The sequence below is a fragment of the Emys orbicularis genome, chromosome 7 (assembly GCF_028017835.1).
Source record: "Emys orbicularis isolate rEmyOrb1 chromosome 7, rEmyOrb1.hap1, whole genome shotgun sequence".
Taxonomy (NCBI): Eukaryota; Metazoa; Chordata; order Testudines; family Emydidae; genus Emys; species Emys orbicularis.
This window is the reverse complement of record NC_088689.1, coordinates 102,729,426-102,750,885: the sequence shown is the minus strand read 5'-3', so window position 1 is coordinate 102,750,885 and position 21,460 is coordinate 102,729,426. Positions and strand designations below refer to the sequence as shown.

The 21,460-nt window shown below is 40.8% G+C and overlaps 1 protein-coding gene across 1 annotated transcript in view; it reads left to right on the top strand.

The window, feature by feature from the left end:
• The window catches only part of FGD3 (FYVE, RhoGEF and PH domain containing 3), a 94,538-nt gene that overhangs the window by 52,096 nt on the left and 20,982 nt on the right, over window positions 1–21,460 (top strand). Inside the window, exons 7-12 of the mRNA XM_065407622.1 lie at window positions 757–903; window positions 1,660–1,752; window positions 2,910–2,989; window positions 3,400–3,430; window positions 3,948–4,049; window positions 12,845–12,907. Coding sequence (XP_065263694.1) covers window positions 757–903; window positions 1,660–1,752; window positions 2,910–2,989; window positions 3,400–3,430; window positions 3,948–4,049; window positions 12,845–12,907 — 516 coding nt within the window. The remainder of the gene's footprint in view (window positions 1–756; window positions 904–1,659; window positions 1,753–2,909; window positions 2,990–3,399; window positions 3,431–3,947; window positions 4,050–12,844; window positions 12,908–21,460) is intronic.

Here is a 21,460-nt window from a genome sequence, read left to right as displayed (position 1 = left end):
GTAAATTTTACCCTAAGGGGGCAGTTCTTCAGACTCTGCATAGGACTGCAGAGTTCCTCTATTGAGCCACCATAAGCTCAGGTGCTAGAATCTTGCAACCAATGCAGAGTAATTATGTGTATGGTGCTGGCAGGTGGATCTCGTTAGCACGGATGAGAATACAAGAGAGGCTGTGGTATTGATCTGAGACTGGGAGCTGGAATAGAAGAGATCACACATGGAAACACAGGAATCGCCAAACTTTGGGAGAAAGCATAGGCTGAGATTTATATTGTGTTACTGTTGGGTTACCATTAAATCCAAACTCCAAGAAAGAGTTAAGTGTAAACTACACTCAGTGTGTGCGAGCTCTGTTTGGAGCAGGGTAGGAACTCCAGCTGCTCACAGTGTGCTACTGGCTCATTCATTGACTATACTGGACTTAACATCCTTGCTTTCATTGATACGTGTTTAATATTGGATAGGAAAGATCCAAAAACATCCAGATAATTTCAAATAGACTGACCAAAACATGCAGTTGTTCTATTTCAAGCAAAGAGTGAGACAAAAGTGATCACAGTAGAGAAGTGAGACTGTTGAAGGGTATGGAACAGCAATATATTTTTGAAGGTAGATCTTTCATCCTCCTCCATAATATATTTGTTTCCAAGCTTATTTGGATAGTACTCACAAAAAATGATATTTTGGATAGCAGAGAAGTGAAGTAACTTTAAAAAAAATTGCTGTTTGGGTAGAAATTACGTTCTGCACTTACAGGAAAAGATGCACAAGCTGTTAGAAGTATATGAGCGACTTGGGGGTGAAGAGGATATCGTTAACCCAGCCAATGAACTCATTAAAGAAGGCCATATCCAGAAACTCTCAGCTAAGAACGGCACAGCTCAGGATAGGTACTTGTATCTGGTGAGTTTCTTGCCAATTTATTCACACTCATGTATTCAGTGTTACTGCTATGAAACATTCTCTCCTTTCCTCTCTCTGATCACAGTCCGAAATGCAGTGGCCAGCTCTGCCCAGATGCCCCTCCACCCTCTCTTCTCCTTTCACTTTTCTTTCCTGTTTGATTTGGGGTTAACTCTCTGAAACACGTTGTGTAAAAATGAACTGCGTTAGATTATTTATAATAGTGGCATTTTGTTATGAGACACCAGAGCCCTGACCCTGAGTCATGATGCTTTGCAATCAAAATGTGGATCCCTTCCTATCTGTATCATCTAGCCCAGGGGTGGCCAACCTGTGGCTCCAGAGGCTCTTCAGAAGTTAATATGCGGCTCCTTGTATAGGCACCGACTCTGCGGCTAGAGCTACAGGCGCCAACTTTCCAATGTGCGGGGGGGTGCTCACTGCTCAACCCCTGGCTTTGCCACAGGCCCTGCCCCCACTCCACCCCTTCCCACCCCTCCCCTGAACCTGCCGTGCCTTGCTCCTTCCTCCCCCCAACAGAGCCTCCTGCATGCCACGAAACAGCTGATTGGGAGGTGCGGGGAGGGAGGGGGAGGTGCTGATCGGTGGGGCTGCCGGTGGGTGTAATGCACTGGAAGCAGGGGCAGGGGGCTGCTGACGTATTACTGTGGCTCTTTGGCAATGTACGTTGATAAATTCTGGCTCCTGCTCAGGTTGCCTACCCCTGATCTAGTACATATCTTTTCTCCACTACAGTTTAACAGCATGGTGTTATACTGTGTGCCAAAACTGAGGCTGATAGGCCAGAAGTTCAGTGTTCGAGAAAAGATGGACATTGCGGGCTTGCAGGTTGGTATCTACTTTTTGTGTTTAATCGCAGTTCTTCTCTATAGCCAAAAGGGCAGTGATGCATTGGCTTTGGGGCTGATGCCAATCCATGGCTGGAAGTTGATAATACTCCTGACTATAAGGCAGCTAGACTTCATCACAGAATTATCTGCCTGTGCTAGTCCATTAGCTAATTCTGTCACCCTGGGTAGCTAGGATGTCAGCAACAGTGCCACTCCGATTAAGTTGATGGTGTCACAGCAGTCAGCTTTTTCACTCTTCAGCTTGGGGTTTGGTTTGGAAATGAGCTCAAACTTCAAGACCTAAGGGCTGGTAGAATGTTGTCAGGAAACCAAAATTAGTTCAGTATCCTCAAGAGATGTACCAATAAACGCTGGTGTCCATGGCTGGTTCAGACATCTGTGAGCTAATGCACTAGTTTCCTACACTCCTGTCAGATGTACTGTGGAATTTAACAGTCAGGTATATTTCCTCTGTTACCTCATAAATAGAAATATTGTGCTGCATATTTTCTATGCTGACCTCTTGACACACTTCATCAAGTGGTCAAAAGTTCTGAGTGTGAGAATTGCATACAATAGAACTGCCAATAACTGTGGCTAGTATAAAGTGGGAACAGGGGCATCTCTCTCAATTATACATCATTGTAAAATACGTGATACGACTCCTTCAGACCCAGGTTTACCACACTGCCGTTCAAACCTGGGAGACGATATAGCAGCTCATTACACTTACCTAAATTGGAAGCTCTTACTGAGTATGTGTGACTTTGAGCATAGGTAGGCAAGTAAGGTCCCTGGCTGCTGCTTCCCCTCCTGCACAGATTGCTGTGGGATGAATGGGAAGGGGCAGGGAATAGGCGAAATTTTGACTGCACCCAACTTACAATGTAAACTTTTTGAGGTATGGGACCAGATCCTGTCCTGTGTTTGTACAATGCCTCACACAATGGGGTCAGGTTCCATGATTGCGTCTCGTCTAGGCACTACCACAATACAAATAATACATAATAATAATGAAAAGAATCCCTCCATCATTTTAAGCTTTCTGCTGTATTATTTTTGGTAGTCACCCCAGCTTGGATATTTAGAGGGTTGAATGTAGTGTTTGGGAATAGTTATAATGAAGAATATAAACTATCAACTTGCTTTTTCCAGGTCCAGGAAATTGTCAAGCAAAATGTGACTCATACATTTTCGATCACAGGAAAAAAGAGATCCTTGGAACTCCAAGCTAGGTACAATGTTTCTTCTGACTTCCAAAGTCTGGGAATAGGCACACTTTATTTCTGAGACAGGGACATGACTATGCTAGAATGACCTCGTTTCAGACCATGAGATCAATAACAAACATGATTAATTACACTACAGGTAATTTTCTGCTGTTAAGTAAAAGCATATTAAAATACAACATTGATTTGCATTCATTATTAAACAAACAGCTTATAATGGGCTGGTAGATTGAATTCCAGCACCATGTCATGAATTTTGGTAATTATTATTTAAGGTCAACATTATGAATGTTTATTAGGTAGCTGGTGTAAAAGTTAAAATTGTTTCTGGAAATAAAACTGTGAGAATATCAATATTTTGACTTACTGAAAATACTAAATTTAGAGCAAATGTGTCTTGTCTTTTCTTTTTACAGGACAGAAGAGGAGAAGAGAGAATGGATTCAGGTTAATTAAAAAACATTATTATACTGATGGAAATCCCCATGTATCCAGCTCATTTCATTGATAACATTCTCACATTTGGATTATGAACAAATGGAAGTTGTATGTAAGAAATAAGGCAGGGTGACCTGGAGGACTTAGTATGGAGTAGGAAGTCCTGCATTCTAATCATGGCTCTGCCACTGACTTTGCTGTCTATCTTTGTGTAATCCACTTTGTCTCTCTGCCACAGTCACCCCATCTCTAAAACGAGGACAGCAATCCCTAAGTGCAGTTAGGATCAGCTCCACCAGCTGCAAGAGAAGACCCTGGTTTCTGAGATTAGTTAGTACGTACCTTGCAAGTGGAAGACTGATAGAAGACTAAAAATCTTGTAAGAACAAAGAATTGTGACAGTTAGTTTATCCGCCTCTCAGTTTTCCACTAGAGCAAAGATTCTGCCAGTTTTCCTGAACCAGAATTTTTCCAGGACATGCTTTGTGACCCATACTTCTGTCTTCCCCTGGCTTTTTTTTTTCAGGTCATTCAAGCAACAATTGAAAAACATAAACAGAACAGTGAAACATTTAGGGCTTTTAATAGCTCCTTTTCTCAAGAAGATGAGCATCTTCCAGACTCTTCGGTAAGCATGAATGATAATTCTGCCTGTCCTTATTTTTTGTAAGTATTTTCCACAGACTTTTTCCTGGACTCATATACAACTAACTTTCTTTTTTAACACTATAGTCCTAGTCTTGATTTTTATATTACATTGTTATGCAGTGCAGACCCATTTTTCTGACTCTAAAATTTATGTCAGTCATGATTATCCAGCCATGCAGGTTGGACCTTGCAAAGGGAATTAAAACCAATAGTAAAAGGTTCTATAGCCATATAAATATAAGAAGAAAACAAAGAAAGAAGAAGTGGGATCGCTAAGCACTGAGGATGGAGTGGAGGTTAAGGATAATCTAGGCATGGCCCAATATCTAAACCTGCCTCAGTCTTTAATGAGGCTAATGAGGAGCTTAGGGATAATGGTAGAATGACAAATGGGAATGAGGATATGGAGGTAGATATTACCACATCCGAGGTAGAAGCCAAACTCGAACAGCCTAGTGGGACTAAATCGGGGGGCCCAGATAATCTTCATCCAAGAATATTAAAGGAACTGGCACATGAAATTGCAAGCCCATTAGCAAGAATTTTTAATGAATCTGTAAACTCAGGGGTTGTACCGTATGACTGGAAAATTGCTAACATAGTTCCTATTTTTAAGAAAGGAAAAAAAAGTGGTTCGGGTAACTATAGGCCTGTTAGTTTGACATCTGTAGTATGCAAGGTCTTGGGACCAATCTTGTTTAATCTTTTTATTACTGACCTTGGCACAAAAAGTGGGAATGTGCTAATAAAGTTTGCGGATGACACGAAGCTGGGAGATATTGCTAATACAGAGAAGGGCCGGGATATCATACAGGAAGATCTGGATGACCTTGTAAACAGGAGTAATAGTAATAGGATGAAATTTAATAGTGAAAAGTGCAAGGTCATGCATTTATCGATTAATTACAAGAATTTTTGTTATAAATTGGGGACGCATCAGTTGGAAGTAACAGAGAAGGAGAAGGACCTCGGAGTATTGGTTGATCACAAGATGACTATGAGCCGCCAATGTGATATGGCCGTTAAAAAAGCTAATGCAGTCTTGGGATGCATCAGGCAAGGTATTTCCAGTAAAGATAAGGAGGTGTTAGTACCGTTATACAAGGCACTGGTGAGACCTCATCTGGAATATTGTGTGCAGTTCTGGTCTCCCATGTTTAAGAAGGATGAATTCAAACTGGAACAGATACAGAGAAGGGCTACTAGGATGATCCGAGGAATGGAAAACCTGTCTTATGAAAGGAGACTCAAAGAGCTTGGCTTGTTTAGCCTAACCAAAAGAAGGCTATGGGGAGATATGATTGCTCTTTATAAATATATCAGAGGGATAAATATCAGGGAGGGAGAGGAATTATTTAAGATCAGTACCAATGTGGACACAAGAACAAATGGATATAAACGACATTAGGAAGTTTAGACTTGAAATTAGACAAAACTTTCTGTCCATTAGAGGAGTGAAGTTCTGGAACAGCCTTCCAAGGGGAGTAGTGGGGTCAAAAGACATATCTGGCTTCAAGACTAAGCTTGATAAGTTTATGGAGGAGATGGTATGATGGGATAGCCTAATTTGGCAATTAATTGATCTTTGATTATTAGCGGTAAATATGCCCAATATGGGGTGGGATCTGAGTTACCACAGAGAATTCTTTCCTGGGTGCTGGCTGGTGAGTCTTGCCCACATGCTCAGGGTTTAGCTGATCGCCATATTTGGGGTCGGGGAGGAATTTTCCTCCAGGGCAGATTGGCAGAGGCCCTTGAGGTTTTTCACCTTCCTCTGCAGCGTGGGGCACGGGTCACTTGCTGGAGGATTCTTTGCACCTTGAGGTCTTTAAACCTTGATTTGAGGACTTCAGTAACTCAGACATAGGTTAGGGGGTTGTTACAGGAGTGTGTGGGTGAGATTCTGTGGCCTGCGTTGTGCAGGAGGTCAGACTAGATGATCATAATGGTCCCTTCTGACTTTAAAGTCTATGAGAATAAAATTACCCAGGGTAATTCAGTGCAGTGACTTATCAGTCATGTTTTCCAGACTAGTAGCTCATCTGGCATAACAGGTGTAATTCTTCAGTGTTCTGAGTGGTTGGCTGTCTGGAATGAAGTTTGTGCAACTGAGTGGTTTTGCACACTACCTTTTTTGAGAGATGCATTTTGTTACGAGTTTCTTCCCAGCTGCATACCTATGGAATTGAATAGAAAAAGGTAACTTTTGGAGAGTTTTTTAAAGGTACCATCTTAAAAAATTTAATAGAGAATGATATGTAGATCCTAGCAATAGACTTCTATGCAATTGTTCAAAAACACCTGTAGAGAGCCACCTTTATTAAATTCTGCACATTTTAAGAGCAGTGTCTGTATTAATTTTTATAGGGGTTCATCACTTTAAAATTCTGTAGGTCTTTTCCATAAGGGAGGTGGTCCCTCTGGTACTTGGTTTCAGGCAGTCACTTGAAATGGATGATGATAAAGACCAAGGCCAGGGTCACTTAAAAAAAAAAAAAAAAACAATAGAAGGGGCCTCTGAGGGAGGGAAATGTCCATGTGTATTCCAAGTAGAACTGACCCTTGGGGTCATGTGACCTGCCCTTAGGACTGGCAGATCTCAAATCAGAGAGTCTAGGTCTGTCCCTCCCAATTCCCTTGAAGTGCAGATCTGTTGGAGCCTCCTTTTTCAGGGACTCACCTTTCCTAGGCCGCCCTGATGCCCCTGAGGGGCACTCTGCAGAAGAGGCAGTGCAGCTCCATGCAGCATTACTTCTGGGAGTAACTTCCCCAGAGCCTGAGTGAGGGATGTTATGTATACATCTCATCCCAGCATGGCCCCTGGACTGCACGGAGAGGTCTACACAAAGTCCAGAGGTGGGTGGATGATGCAGTGGGAATGGGTGAGCCCTCCCTTCCTTGATGAACAGGGAGGATCCTTTTGCAGAGAGTTCCTTTCACGCAGGGCTGGCTCCAGGCACCAGCTTATCAAGCAGGTGCTTGGGGCGGCCACTTCAGAGAGGGGCGGCAGGTCCAGCTGTTCGGCGGTAATTCGGTGGATGGTCCCTCACTCCTGCTCGGAGCGAAGGACCTCCCGCCGAATTGCCGCCGCAGATCGCGATCGCGGCTTTTTGTTTGTTTGTTTGGCTGCTTGGGGCGGCCAAAACCCTGGAGCCGGCCCTGCTTTCACGTGCCAATCAAGGGACACAAAGTAGTCCCAAATTATTCATCACTTAATAATACCCTATTTAAAATCAGAATTAACTAGGGGAAAAACCTGAACTCCATAAGCTAATATTTAGGTTCCATGGGCTGCTTTCAAAGCAGAAGTGTTCAGATAGAGCATCTTCTTGTTAATGGCGAAATTAACTAGCAGACTTTCCCTATCCAAATAGGACTGACTGTCTGATTTCTTCATAATTATATCTTGCGTCTTAACCTCCAGTTTACTTTGAGATTGTGAACACGAGGTAGCCAAGTGTTCACACACTAGTAGTTTGTAAAAAGACAAACAGGAAATAAATTATTTATTTCTCCGCTGTGATGTGAATGCAATATACATGTTAATTTCCTCTGTACCAGATTGCTCATCTATATTTTCAGAAGAGTAAATTATCAGTATGATCGACTTTGAGATTTGATGTCAAGCCGAACGTGCAATAAATTACTATCAGTTAAAAAGAGCTGAAATTGATACTGTAAATATGGAAAACTGGACAAATACCAAGAGCAATCTCAGAGCAGCAATTTTATCACATTGTAGGTATATCAAGTAAGTTTGCTATCATCATGAGGTATTAGACAGATCAGGACACATTAGAGTGAAAAATAGATGATGTATTATCCTCATTTTCTCTTGTATGACAAGAATGACTGCATTCTGACTGGCTATAATTTTACGTTTATATCGGCTCCTACAAATGATTTGACTTCTGTTGTGATCCATGTTCAATGCAGTACATTGGAGCAAGTCGTTTGCTCATCTGTCAGGGCAGAATGGGCCCTGGATCTAGCAAGCTCAGGGGAAGATCTGAAATATGTTGGGACTCCCCACCCTATGATCTTGGCATCCAGTATTTGTGCTGAATTGGTAGTCATTAGTGGCTGCTGCAAGGCCCAAGAGTCAGTCTTTGGTTTAAATTCATAGATGACTCCTAACACTTTGGTTAACTGAATTCCCATAATCAAAGGTCAACGACACGACTAAAGTGTAGGTTTTTACTTACTATAATATACATTAGTCTGAACATTTCAGTTATGCAGTAGGGATGCTGAGGAATAACTGAACTAGGACTGAGTGCAGCTTCCACCAGAGCTTGTCAGTGCTCTTCCGATGCCAGCTTGGAGGGCTTCTGAGGAGTGACTCAAGTGCTCCCAACCTGTAGATCTAGTAAAGTGTTTAGCCCCTTCTACGTTTAGGAGAGAGAGACCAAGTTCAATCCTGAAGTTGGATCCCAGCATGGCAGTGAATTGAGTTCCCCTCTGACTGTACTAGTATTTTAAACTGAGGTTTAAAGACTTGATTATAAAATTTATATTCCTCTTACTAATTTTAAAAATCAGGCCAATATGTCGCACTGAGTCTGTAATTGTTCACTGACAAGAATCTGTATGCTAGTGTTCTGCAGATGCAAAAAGGCATTTACACGTTCAAATCAGACAGTGTGGGCATCAACCCCCAGGAGCTCCAAGTGCCTCTTTTCTGCCACGAAATAGATGAATGCACATAGGTATTGCTTACTCAGCAATTTCTGATAACTAAAAAAAGGGTTCCAAACCTGAAAAACAGTTCCTGAGCCTCTCTCTTAACTGGTATTGCCATTGGTTTTAACACCCACTTGTTGTGTCTCTTAGTATGCTTGCATAGCACCTAGCACAGTGGGGCCGTGATCCCGGGCACCACTGCAATATAAATAACAGAGTAATCATTAATTCACACCTTAGGAAAGATTTGTTGAGTGGGCGAAGATTGATCCTGGTTATTGGCCAGTTGTTTTTCTTCCTCCCCATCAACCCCAGGATCAGAGCAGCATCAGTTTAGAAGGAGTCTCTTTTGAGTCACTTGAGATTCCATTGCAGCACCACTCCTTTAGACAGAGGACATACATGGGTTTTTTTCAGTCCCCATTTGCCATGGTTAAGGCTACGTAAATGTCTCCTCTTATTAAATAATATAAAAGTGTTCCCACGCAAAATGACTTTTCCCCATTAATTCACAAAAGGCTAGTGACCCACAATGTGTGTGTAATCACAAGGCTAGTGACAGAACACAATGGTGGAAGTAAGCTAAGGAAGAGACTTGGTTCCTCTTATGCTGAGAGGCTAAACTCCGTACGTGTGGGCCTCCCGAGGTCTAGACGCTGAATTCCAGCACTGGCTGTGTACTGCAATTACTTAGTACCTTCTGGATCCTATTAAAATAATGATTCTCTGGTGGAGTTGTTTAGACAAATGAATGAAAAATGATCATCCTCATAGGACACATTTTATAAATGTTGAAAGTAACATTTTAGAAGTAACTTAAGGGCCATAACTAGGGATTCCAAATTGGCAGGAGTACATGTACATTTTCCAGTAGGAAGGAAGATAAAAATATTTTTCTCTGGAGAGAGAACATTTTTTCCATAGAGGCTTTCTCTCCAGAGAAAATGTGAGATGCATGCTGGGATGGAGACATCTTGATAGAATCTTAGAAGTTGCAGTTAAAATACTGATGGGGAACCTATGTGACCAGCAAATATCAGTTGCCAAATGACATTGTACTGGAAACTGCATGGATACTGTACCTACCTCCCAGGGGATTTAGGACTTAGTGTATTAATGTTGGTAAAGCTCTTTTGAGATCTTCTGTAGTTTAAGGCTAGAGTGCGCCTATGGGAGGTGATCAGTTTCTTAGTGTATGTTTTACATATACAAATTTTTGCTTGAGACCGTTGAAGTGCTTTAGATGATTTCCCCCCACCTGGAGGGCATTCTCCACATCTCTGTCAAAGCTCACTTCCCTCCCACCCCATGGTATATATACTCTCTCGAGGCCTTGTGTCACAGGCTTCATCCTCCTTGCCATCAAGGATTAATTGAGACTCACCAGTGCTGCTCCTTAACTGATTTGATAGAGTTCCTGTAAGACCCAGTTTTGCTGCTTTCCCTTCTTGCAGTACTAAGTAAGTATGTTGTCTCCAAAGACAGTACTGTTGCCTCTCTCCGCAGAAGACAGTGCAGCTGGTTGGGTACAGAGAGGTCAGCATACGTTGCATTGTCCTAAATAGGTGTAATCCCTCTCTCAGCTCTTTCTGGGGTAGTGCCAATCTACCATTCTGGGTTTGCATTGTTCTAAACCACATTTGTACGAATTTGGCTCCTGTTTGCCTTACAGTGTTTGTTCTGAGCAGTTGTTCGATTGTGTTAGCATATAAAGGGTTACAACTAGACTTCAAATTTAGCAGCTCTTTCAGTGCTAGTATTTTAGTCCAGTAGCTGAGTCAAGAATTCTACAGCACAAATTGTTTTTACAACAAAAATAAAAACGTACTTCTTCTAATTAAAGTTGGAAGATGTAGTGTAACTAATGGATTTCTCTGAGCCTATAGATTTGGTCCCAGATCTATGCATTATATTACATGTGTTAAAGTGAGTAATGTGGATGGCATATGGGTGTAATAGGTAGGGGACTTAATGATAAATAGGGCCTAATCCTTCGAGATGCAGAGCATCTTCTACTGCAGTTTAAGGTAACAACGGATACAGGTACTCTGCATCTCTCAGCATCAGGCCTGTGTTTATAGAAATGTAGGGCTGGAAAGGGACCTCAATAGGTCATCTCTGGTCCATCCACCCACCCTGAAGTAGGAGTAGGTATACCTAAACAATCCTTGGCAGGTATTTGTCTAACCTGTTCTTAAGCCTCCCATGATAGGGATTCCAGAGCCTCCCCTGGAAGCCTATTCCAGAGCTTAACTAACCTTAGTTAGGTTTTTTGTTTTGTTTTTGTCTTTTTCCATCTAATATCTAACCTAAATCTCCTTTGCTACAAACTAGAGTATTATGGAGTGTTCCTACAAGTTATGTCCTTGGTGTTTTTGATTTGATATTTTTAGCTTAATTAAATAAACTGTGTACATATGTTTACATTCTTGGAATGTCTTAACACGAATCAGCTACTTAAATGTGTGAAATCTGTACCAAGGAGCTACACTTCCATCTTAGGGTTCTGATTGTGATGGGTTGGATCACAGAAAACCGCTTGGGGCTGCTAACTGATGTGCCGAGACTACCTCTGAGCCTGTTTTCCCTGGGACTCCAGAACCTTGCCTTGTTTGAGCCAGACACACTTGCCTGCTGCAAACACAGACCCAGGTCTGAACCACGTCCCCTAAAAGCTGCAGGCTTAACTGAAAACAGCTTAAGAAGTGTTCTTGTCTCCAGCACTCAGATGCCCAACTCCCAATGGGGTCCAAACCCCAAATAAATCCGTTTTACCCTGTATAAAATGTATATAGGATAAACTCATAAATTGTTCGCCCTCTATAACACTGATAGAGTGATATGCACAGCTGTTTGCCCCCTCCCCCCCGGTATTATTATATACTCTGGGTTAATTAATAAGTAAAAAGTGATTTTATTAAATACAAAAAGTAGGATTTAAGTGGTTCCAAGTAATAACAGACAGAACAAAGTGAATTTCCAGGCAAAATCAAATAAAAGACGCAAATCTAAACCTAATACAGTAAGAAAATGATTATAGATGAAATCTCACCCTCAGAGATGTTCCAGTAAGCTTCTTTTACAGACTAGCCTTCTTCTAGTCTGGGTCCAGCAAACACTCACACCCCTGTGGTTACTGTCCTTTGTTCCAGTTTCTTTCAGGTATCCTTTGGGGGCGGAGAGGCTATCTCTTGAGCCAGCTGAAGACAAAATGGAGGGGTCTCCCAGGGGCTTAAATAGACTTTCTCTTGTGGGTGGAGACCCCCTCCTCTCTCCTATGCAAAATCCAGCTCCAAGATGGAGTTTTGGAGTCACATGGGCAAGTCACATGTCCATGCATGACTCAGTCCTTACAAACCAGGCCACATTCCCAGGAAAGCTCAGATGTGGATTGGCGTCTCAACGTTCATTGTTAGCTTAAGTGTTTCTTGATTGGGCACTTAACTTGCAAATTCCGTTCTAAAGAAGCTGACCAAATGCCTTACTAAGGCTACTTAAAATCAAACAAGTACACAGCCAATATTCATAACTTTGAATACAAAAATGATACATGCATACAAATAGAATGAATATATTCAGTAGAGCATAACCTTTACAGAGATATGTTACATGGCATATGTAGCATAAAACATATTCCAGTTATGTCATATATACATTCTTAAGCATATTTCCATAAAGCCTTATGGGGTGCAACGTCACGCTGATGACTACACAAACTACTTTGCTTTTTTGGTTTGTATTATAAGAATCAATGTAGCTGTGAAATTGAAAAACTGCCCCTTTTTGTTTTATATGTGTAACCCAAAACTTCTCTTCTGTTTAAGGTGTCTGTCATAGGTATTTATTGTGTGCATGCACATTTCTGAATGTGTAAACAGACCTTTGTAATTCAATGCCATTTGCAAAGTCACCCACTTTATTGCCAGCTGAATATTCCAGAGTAGTTGAATACACGTGCAATTAACATATATTCATAACCAAAACAAATGAGGGGTTAGAAATGCATTATTCCATGTTTTGATTTTAATGTTTAACATAATTTAAGAGCAATCTCCATATTGAAATGTTCTTTGTGATTTTCTTTTCCTTTAGATAGTAAGCACCAGCTCTGTAGAATCTATGCCAGGAGCAGATGGCATCAGTGGATCTGGAGGGGTAAGTAATCGTGAGATTAACGTTTTTGTTTAGGCAGACTTTAAAACAAACAGGAGAGAGTTCTGCACCCTCTCAAGCTCTGCTGCTCGTTGCTTTTCCTCCTCCAACCCTGCCCCTCCTCCACCACGTGTGTGTAAATTACACCCACAAGCGCTCATTTGCTGATGTAGAATTTACACCAACATTTATATCATCTCTGAATTTGACCCTCTAGTTCTGGCTAAACTCACCATATGCCGTGTGAACCTAAACTGAAGGACATTATTTTTCTCAGGTTTTTTAGAACTCTGGTTATTTTCCCCATTCAGTGTTGTTATCCAGTCATTGACTGGTTTCAGGTATATGTGTTTGCAATTGTATAATTGAACGTCAGCTTAGAAGTAGAATTTGAGAAATAATTAGTCCATAGTATGTTTCTCATTTATTTCTGCTGAGAGCGTCGGGTGGTGAAAAGGTCAGTTCTTTAACACCCTGGAAGATTGGCTACTGTGCAAGCCAGTTATTTTTCATAACAATTTCAACACAGTCCTCATAGCCCTTTGATGTCAGCTGCTGAGTCATTTCACCACTCCTACTCTAATAGGTTTGTGCGCTCATTATCTTCTATCTTTAGTACACTCTTCCCTCCCATCTAAGACAGTCTACCAGAATCCCAGGTCTTCAGGAAGGGTCTTAGATACTGCATGACCGCCTTCAACAGCAAGGATCCTCGCCAAAACTTATCCCAGTTTATTGTGGAACGGTCAGAAGTGGTCTTTAATAGCATTATTTGCCCAGTGCATGGACTGCAGTCTCCAGACAGCCTCACATTCTGTCCCTGTCTCCTTCCATCCACTTGTGTAATAGTAGATAGGTTTTGGTAGTAGAACCTTAAGTGTCCTTGTCTCTTTCTGGAAGCAGATGAGCGATGCTGCATGGCAGCTCTCCTCCTCCTTCCCCCCATTTACTCCCTCTCACTAGTAGGTTGCCTTTTGTGGTCCAGCTACCACATATGTACAGAATCAGCCCAGGAATGCATTTAATAGGATGATTCCCCAAGTATCTTTGTTGGGATTGGCACAGTGTTAAAGCTCTGCCCAGGAGACACATCCTACTTCAGAAATCAGTAAGCAGAGGGTTAACAGTTTTGTATAAGTCAGTGTGTTGATGTATAATACCAGATAAGGGGAGTTGATATAGACAGTTATGATTCAATTAAAAGTAATTAATTTAAGTGTACAATTCCTTACCTGTACCACTAACAGCATGTAATCTATTAAAAATGAAAGACTTTTTGAAAACTAGCATAGTTCTCGTTATTTATGTTTATTAATATTTTGCACTTCCCTGATAAACAATGAAAATCACATGTCACTTCTGTTTTTCTTTGTAGTTAGTCATACATTCAGTGCTGCAATGTTTGGGTTGCAAATATTACAGAAAAATATTTGTTTTAAAATAATTGTTTCATTTGTAATTTTAAAAAAATGGAAACATTTCTCTTGGTCTCGTGTTTCATAACAAAATGTTTTAACTAGATCTAACTTTTGTTCAAAGTCCCAATACATATTTGAGTCCGATTACTTTTAATACATATTTGTGTAACAATGGATTTGAATGGTATGTCTTGGTTTATTTAATAATCTTCCATAAAATTATATTTTAAAGAAAAATAAATTTTAAATAACCCTGAATTTATATAACACATTTTAGCTGATTAAAAAATAATTCATTGTTCCTCAGGCTAATAAGGGTTATGTTCCCCTGCCTACCTACCAATGATTGTTTCTCATTGTGCTATATTTTAACACAGTTGTGTGACGGAAGAGTAACATCAGCCTGAACTGTGTTGCATGTCACAGCCTTAAGTCAGATTTGATTTTAATTGTCACATCTGTTAAGAACCATCTCAGTATTCGTGTAAGTGGAAGTGCACTGATTCTACTTTAATCTTATCCATGTAAACCACTTGGTGGTAGTGGTGGTCAGCAAACTAGTAGCTCCCTTCTATGTTTGGCTCAGTTTAATGAAGAAATACGAAGAAGAATAAGACTTATTTGAAGTTTATTACATATTAGCATAGCCAGATAATAAAGAAATAATGGAAGAAATGCAACAAGCGTACGAACACTGCATTATGGTAACTGCTTACAGCCAACATACAGTGCTCATTATACTTTTGTATACTTAAATTCAAACCCAACCTACAGTTCCTAATATTCAGTATAAATGTCTTACACATACAGAAATTGGTATATGGTCAAGAATTCTTGACCATATAACTTAAAAAAAACCCTGCAGTATTACAAAGTGTAAAACATACTATTTTTAATATGGGTTAACTCCATTTCACTTAATTCAGCACATTTTCAAAGACTCATGCTGAAAGGGTGTGTGTGTGTGTGTGTGTGTGTTGATGAACAGGTAGTTTTCACATGGAAAATATGTAACCCCATAAAATGGGAAGTGAGCTTGGAAATACCTCTGTTGTTCATGCACCTGTCTATATGAGCACCTGATTATCAGTTTGAACTCCTGCATATAACATGCATGTGCAATTTAGGGGCTTATATTTTAAATAGGGCTGTCGATTAATCAAGTTAACTCATGCAATTAACTCAAAAAAATTAATCACAATTAAAAAATTAATCACGATTAATCACAATATTAATCTCACTGTTAAACAAGAGAATACCAATTTAAATTTATTAAATATTTTGGATGTTTTTCTACATTTTCATATATATCTTATATTCTGTGTTGTAACTGAAATCAAAGTGTATATTTTGATTACAAATATTTGCACTGTAAAAATGATAAACAGAAGAAATAGTATTTTTCAATTCACCTCATACAAGTACTGTAGTGCAATCTTTGTCCTGAAAGTGCAACTTACAGATGTAGATTTTGTTGTTGTTACATAACTGCACTCAAAAACAAAACAATGTAAAACTTCAGAGCCTACAAATCTACTCAGTCCTACTTCTTGTTCAGCCAATTGCCAAGACAAACAAGTTTGTTTACATTTACGGGAGATAATGCTGTCCTCTTCTTATTTATAATGTCACCAGACAGTGAGAACAGGCATTTGCATGGCACTTTTGTAGCCAGCATTGCAAGGTATTTATGTGCCAGATATGCTAAACATTCGTATGCCCCTTCATGCTTCAGCCACCATTCCAGAGGACATGCTTCCATGCTGATGACGCTTGTTAAAAAAATAATGGATTAATTAAATTTGTGACTGAATGTCTTGGGGGAGAATTGTACATCTCCGGCTCTGTTTTACCCGCATTCTGACACATATTTCATGTTATAGCAGTCTCGGATGATGACCCAGCACGTGTTGTTCGTTTTAAGAACACTTTCACTGCAGATCTGACAAAATGCGAAGAAGGTACCAATGTGAGATTTCTAAAGATAGCTATAGCACTGGACCCAAGGTTTAAGCATCTGAAGTGCCTTCCAAAATCTGAGAGGGACGAGGTAGGGAGCATGCAGAACTACAGAACCTGAACCACGAAAAAAGAAAATCAACCTTCTGTTGGTGGCATCTGACTCAGATAATGAAAATGAACATGCTTTGGTCTGCACTGCTTTGGATTGTTATCGAGCAGAACCCACCATCAGCATGGACACGTGTCCCCTGGAATGGTTGTTGAAGCATGAAGGGACATATGAATCTTTAGCGCATCTGGCACGTAAATATCTTGCGACGCTGGCTACAACAGAGCCCTGAGAATGCCTGTTCTCACTTTCAGCTGACATAGTAAACAAGAAGCGGGCAGCATTATCTCCTGCAAATGTAAACAAACTTGTTTGTCTGAGTGATGGGCTGAACAAGAAGTAGGACTGAGTGGACTTGCAAGCTCTAAAATGGTACATAGTTTTATTTTTGAATGCAGTTTTTTTGTACATAATTCTATATTTGTAAGTTCAACTTACATGATAAAGAGTGCACTATAGTTCAATTCACCTGAATTGAAAAATACTATTTCTTTTGTCTTTTTACAGTGCAAACACTTGTAATCAAAAATAAATATCAAGTGAGCACTGTACACTTTGTATTCTGTGTTGTAATTGAAATCAGTATATTTGAAAAATGTAGAAAACATCCAAAAATATTTAAATAAATGGTATTCTATTATTGTTTAACAGTGCAATTAATCACGATTAATTTTTTTAATCACTTGACAGCCCTGATTTTAAATACTGGACTAGACATAAGGTGAAAGAGAAAAATGAGGAAAAAAATAACAAGAAAACAATGAAATTACAAAACAGACAATCCCCCAAACCCTTTTCATTCCTTAATGTTACGGTGAACTCTCTTGGCTTTCCTTCCTCCCTCTGAAGTGAAGGAGGCTATAACAGTTCACTAACGATGCCTGCTTTTCTCATTTTTCACTGGCTGAAGCACTGATCTAGCAAATACTTGTGCACATGCTTAGATTTAAGGCATGAATAGTTCCAAAGTGTAGTCATTGAAATGGTCTTCCAATTTTTTGATCAAAATTCAAAACTTCAATGAATAGTTTAACTGGAAATCAAAGTTTTGAAAATGGGAGATAACTGTAGAATAAAAGCAGATTAGTGGTCAAAACTTCCCTGTTTGTGAAAGCAACTTTTAGGCCTCGTTCCTGCAAAGAGTTTCACATGCGGTTAACTTTGTCTGTAAGTAGTCTCACTAACCTCAATAGGATTAGTTATATGAGGAAAATTGAGCATTATTATTAGTATTTATTGTTTACTCGCAGTAAGATCAAAAGGCCTCAGGTGAGGTCAGGCCCTCTTTTTGGTAGGTCCTTTTTGAACATATATAATTAATTCAGTTGGCCAAACAAGAGAGAGAGATGCTCAGCTGGTAAATGGAGCTATGACACTTAGGATCTGATCTGGCCTCCAGAACACATGCGTTATTCAAAGCACTCTTTTGACTTGCAAGGAACTCTCTTCAGGCGATGTGTAATTAGCAGTAGATGGCACTGCTTACTATGTGACCTGTGCTCCGTGGAATGGATAGACTGTCTTGTTTAATGTAATTCAGTGCTTAAAACAGAGATCTGAAAGCAAAATCTCTTCTGTCCCCATTACTGCCACTGAATAACTATATGACATTAAGTCACTTGACATTTCTGTACCTCAGTTAGCTCATTTTAAATATGGACCATTAGAGGGGCATTATGAAGCTTAATTAATGTTTGTCAAGTGTTTAGATCTTTGAATGAAAGACTTCTTCAAATTTTTTTTTTAGGTTTATTAAAAATAATACAAAGTCAAGTTCTTGTCATGGGCTCTAGGTCCCTTTGCCATACATTAAAATGCAATCATAAATAAAAATCAGCTCACCCGAAACCCAGTCAATATCTCCCTCACTCACAATCCCAGCCTTTATCTTACTCTTCCGTCCCTCACTATCCCCCTTCCCCAAAGCCTTGGTAAATACATGGGCCTTGCAGTCATGAAGGTCAACTGATTCTGGCTATTTTAGATGAAGAGGGAAGTAGGTTTCAAAGCTGAGGTCTCTCATGGAAAATACCTTACTGGCAGCTTCCTTTTTTTTATGCTATGGAAATGCATATTATTATTATTATCTCATTTATTAGGGAGCTACCCAGTGCATTCCAAATCAATCAGCTGACTTCCCGCTAAAGTAAGCCAGTGTATAGTGGGGAATTTTAAACAGTTGTTTCTCCTCACAGCAGTCGTTAGTATGTATCAACAGTAATGGATATTGTGCATCAGGTAGACATGGCATTGGTCTTACACTATTCTTTAAGATTACCTTCCAGCAACTTAACTCACAAGGCCAAATTTTCCCCTCAGTTACACCCATACAACCCCATTAACAGCAATGAAGCCGCGTGGGTATATATGAGCACCAAAATGTTTTAGTGCAAATTGTAACAATATAAAACTTTTCAAAGTTTAATTAGCCGGTGATGAAGTGCTTTGCTGTAACCATTTAAAAGGGTTCATTCCTCTACAGTTGAAAGGAAATGCAGTCTCCTAAACATTTAATTAGTATTAACACCAGAATTAAAGCTGTAAAAGACATCCATCAGAAATGAATGAAGTCACAATATTACAACAAAAAACTTCAAAAACAGACTCCAACGAGAGACTGCTGAATTGGAATTAATTTGCAAATTGGACACCATTAAATTAGGCTTGAATAAAGACTGGGAGTGGATGGGCCATTACACAAAGTAAAACTATTTCCCCCTGCTTATTCCCTCCCCCCGCCCTCCCCCCCCCCCCCCCCCAGTTCCTCACATCTCCTTGTCAATTGCTGGAAATGGGCCATTTTCATTACCACTACAAACAGTTCTTTTTCTCTCCTGCTGATAATAGCTCACCTTAACTGATCACTCTCCTTATAGTGTGTATGGTAACCAGGGCCGCCCGGGGAGGGAGGGGGCAAGTGGGGCAATTTGCCCCGGGCCCCACAGGGGCCCCGCAAGCCCTGGCCTGGCAGCAGTCCGGGTCTTCGGTGGCATTTCGGCGGCGGGGGGCCCTTCAGTGCTGCCGAAGACACGGAGCGACTGAAGGGCCCCCCGCCGCCGAAATGCCGCCAAAGACCCAGACCGCCGCCTGGTGAGTACAAGCGCCGCAGCTCCCCCGCTTTGCCCCAGGCCCCCGAATCCTCTGGGCAGCCCTGATGGTAACACCCATTGTTTCATGTTCTCTGTGTATATATATATCTTCCTACTGTATTTTCCACTACATGCATCCAATGAAGTGGGCTGTAGCCCACGAAAGCTTATGCTCAAATAAATTTGTTAGTCTCTAAGGTGCCACAAGTACTCCTGTTCTTTTAGCCAGTAGAAATGCTGGAAAAAATGGATGCTCTTTAGACTCATGCTGATTAGGGAAAGTATTCCAAGTCTCCTTAATTGTATGCCTTACTTTGAGAAGGTTTGATATAGTGTGAAATGAAACTCAGTGATAGTGCATCGTCTAAGACATCTGTAAATGATTTAGTTGTGATAATGTCAGGTTAGCTGCAGTGAACTCTTTACAAGTGAAGTGCAGCACCACCATTTGAGCTGTGTGTGTGAGAGGACATGGATCCATAGGAACTCTCTCTGTTTTGGGCAGCTGTAAATGTGCATGTAAAGAGAGCTCTAGTCATTTTCCTTAAATGAGCAAAGCTGTATCATTGCACTCCATAAAGTTTAACGCAAAACATCATCAGTACCTATGTAAAGGTTTGCAGTTTTGCCCTTGAATCAGGAAGGAAGCAAACAAAATTAAAGAGAACAAATTCATTTAAAACTGAGGTTGCAATCAGGGTAGTCCTGTAGCATTGTTGACTAGCATTCTGCTTTCCACTGTTCCCAGAGACTATCGGAACAGAGGGTCAGTTAGAGGCGTTAGAAAACTTAGGAGTAGAGTCATTAATGTAGCATCTTGGCCCCTTTGCATCACTCTGTCCTGCTCCAGGAAAAGGAGTAGGGCCTGGGAGGAGCAGGGTGAAGGGTGCAGTTAGGGCAAGTGGGAACCAAGTGTGTGTGCTGGAGACAGTATATGAGACTGAGAGATAGATAAAGGCTAAGAAGAGCAGAAGAAAGCAAGAGAGCCCAGAGCAAAGGGAAAGAGGAAGAGGGACATTGGCTGGTTGGGGAGGGGAGGCTGTGGCCTGGAGCATGGAAGAAAGTGGTGGTAGATGGGACAGATAGTAAACAAGGTCACAAGGAGGAGGATACAGAGGTTAGCTGGTAGAGCCACGAAGTATATCATGTGGTGATCATGTTGCTTTCTGACATGCAGATTTTCCCATGAGATAAAAATATTAAATGTAGCAAATCATCTTCCTAAAGTGACTTTGTTCGTAGCAGAAGCAGAATCATGGTCTATTTTCTCTCTCCAGAAATTGCTACTGAGAAATGGAACACAGCTCCCTCCCTCGCCCCCTTCATTTTGCTGAGATTGAGTGCCCAGGGTTCAAACTGCTGGCTACTCATGGCCTTTTCACGGGTTGCATTGAAATCAGTGAGAGTTACAAACATTCAACACATCTCAGAATCAAGTCTTAGAAACAGTTGCTTAAGTGGCTTCCACAGGGGCAGCCACAACATGTTGACTTACTAGAGAGGCATCACTCACTGGGTTGGCTTTCACTGTGCTGAGGAGAGGGGGTCCTTTAGAAGGCTACAGGCTTCCCTCAGGGCTAGTATCTCCAGCATGGGAATGAGTGGGCTGCCACCTCTGATTTTATATACTGGCTCCCATCTCTGAATTCCCAAGCCTCTGGAATCCCTCTCCTCTTATGAACGACTTCAGCTTTCTGCAGATGGAATTATTTGGGTAGATGGCTCTCTCACATAGGCCTTGTGACTTACCTCTTCTGGTGGTGCACAGCTGTTTGAGGAAGAAGGGTATGTGTGTTTTTCTCTATGTACAATCACATCCCTTTCTAAATGTAATCTGTAGGGTGTTCATCCTTTATCTGGTACTATAGGTTCCTTCAGACTGCTCCGGGCATAATGAAAGCTGAAAACATAGCTGCATTATTGTGAAATTACTGCTTACACCTTCCCCTTAAATTGATTGCTGGAGTGCCAATATAAA